General features: G+C 65.4%; 1 protein-coding gene across 1 annotated transcript in view; it reads right to left on the bottom strand.

Annotated features, from left to right (window-relative positions):
- Position 1: 1 nt before the first annotated feature.
- PDGFA (platelet-derived growth factor alpha polypeptide) overlaps positions 2 to 1,750 on the bottom strand; it is a gene marked incomplete at both ends in the record, with an annotated part of 12,284 nt that continues 10,535 nt past the window's right edge. Inside the window, one exon of the mRNA XM_010838387.1 lies at positions 2 to 28. Within this exon, the coding sequence (XP_010836689.1) occupies positions 2 to 28 (27 nt within the window). The remainder of the gene's footprint in view (positions 29 to 1,750) is intronic.

Genomic DNA, 1,750 nt, shown 5'->3' on the forward strand with positions numbered 1-1,750 from the left:
TCTTCCTGAAGTACTCCACCTTGGCCACCTGTCGGGACAGCAGCGCGGCCGTGGACGAGCGGCACACGAGCCTGGGAGCCGGGACGACCCTTGACCCCTGACCTCCTCCCAGTGGGAAAAGCAGGGGCACCAGTGAGGAAGCAGTGAGACCCAGCAGTGAGGTGCAGCGTTTTAACTTGAGCCCAGAGGCTTGTGCCCGCCAGGAGAGGCCCTGAAGGATGCCCTCAAGGGGGAGGCTCTGGATGAGGAAAGGGGTTTGCTTCCATGCTTCAGGGATACGTGGAACAGCCACAGAGGTTGGCAAAGGTGCGCCTGACCATCAGCAGCCAGGGACCGGGGCTGCCGCTCGAGGCCCGGGACCATCCGCCCTCCGGCCCAACCCCGAGCCGCGAGGAGGAACAGGAGGCATGGGCCCACCTGGGGCTCCAGACAAGGACCCCTCAGCCACCCGATGTGCAGCCGGGCCCAGCCCTGCAGCCTCACCCAGCTCCCAGAACAGCCCCCAGGGACACTCTCTCCATCCCTCGCTCTTCACCCAGGGACATGGGTGCGGGGCGGGGAGCAGGGCTTGGCCAAGGCCCACCTCCGGCACTTGGAGGCCTTGGGGAAGCCTGGCTCATGGGCCACAGCTGACCAGGGCAAATGGGACCCCAGGCCACAAACAGAAGCCTCCAGCCTGGGGACCCCGGGCAGGGGGTTACCCTGCACTCTGGTGGCCAGGCTGCCCACCTCATAGGCGAGCAGGCCTGGAGGCCCGTCCAGACCTGGAACGGCCACCTGGCCGCGTGCATTAACCAAGCAGAATAGAGCCGGTGGCCTGCCGGCCGTGTGAAGAGGCCATGGCTCAGACGGGTCAGGAGCTGGGCCGGGTTTGGGGCCAGGCCCAAGGGTTTCCCAAGTCGAGACCTCGAGACCGGGTAGAGAGGAGGCCTCGGGTGGGAGCTCCTGCAGGCCTGGGGCCCGGCTGCCCCTGCCCCTTTCCCCGGGGAGAGTCCGAGAGGTGGGCAGCCAGCCTCCACCTTCCCATCTGTAAAGTGGGGACATAAGTCACATGCACCGGGGGTCACGGTGAAGGACAAACGGCCTCATGCACACAGAAGCACCTGGAACTTGGGTCACTGTCCAGAGACCACTGAAGTCGGCACCTTTGCACAGAGCCTATCCAAGGCCCCCATCCAGACAGGCCAGCTTGCCGGCCCAAGCAGCCTTGTCCACTCCCCTGGGGCTCAGGCAGCGGGCACACAGGCCAGCGCCTCACCCCGCCCTGGACCCCGCGCTCTGAGTGCCCACACGCTTCCCACCACCCTGGCCTCTGCTGGGGGACACAGGCCACCCGAGGGCTTGGCCCTCTGGATGGCACGCCTCTGGCCAGTGGGCGCCTCCCCTGGTATCCTCTGCAGGGCAGGACGAGGACCCAGGCCCCCACGGCCGGCATGGGTGTGGGGGAGGGGGAGGCTCGCCAGCCACCAGACAGGCCGCCCGGGGACCAGCGCTGGGCCCAGCAGCGCTGCCCCAGCGGGCCCCTCAGTGAAGGGTGCGCAACAGCGGCCACTCGAGTCTTTAGAGAAAAATCTTGTTTTTCTTATCACAGAAAAATAAACGGATTCATAGCCGCACCTGCTTCTGGGTGTGAAGTATCCGGGCTGGTCCACCACCTCCATCTGGCCAGGAAATGGCTACATTTTTCCCCCAAGAATGCGCTGTGAATATTAAATTCTCAAAAGCGTCCTCCGCCCTAGCCAAGGCCACG

The sequence above is a fragment of the Bison bison genome, unplaced genomic scaffold (genome assembly GCF_000754665.1).
Source record: "Bison bison bison isolate TAMUID 2011002044 unplaced genomic scaffold, Bison_UMD1.0 scf7180017846045, whole genome shotgun sequence".
NCBI lineage: Eukaryota > Metazoa > Chordata > Mammalia > Artiodactyla > Bovidae > Bison > Bison bison.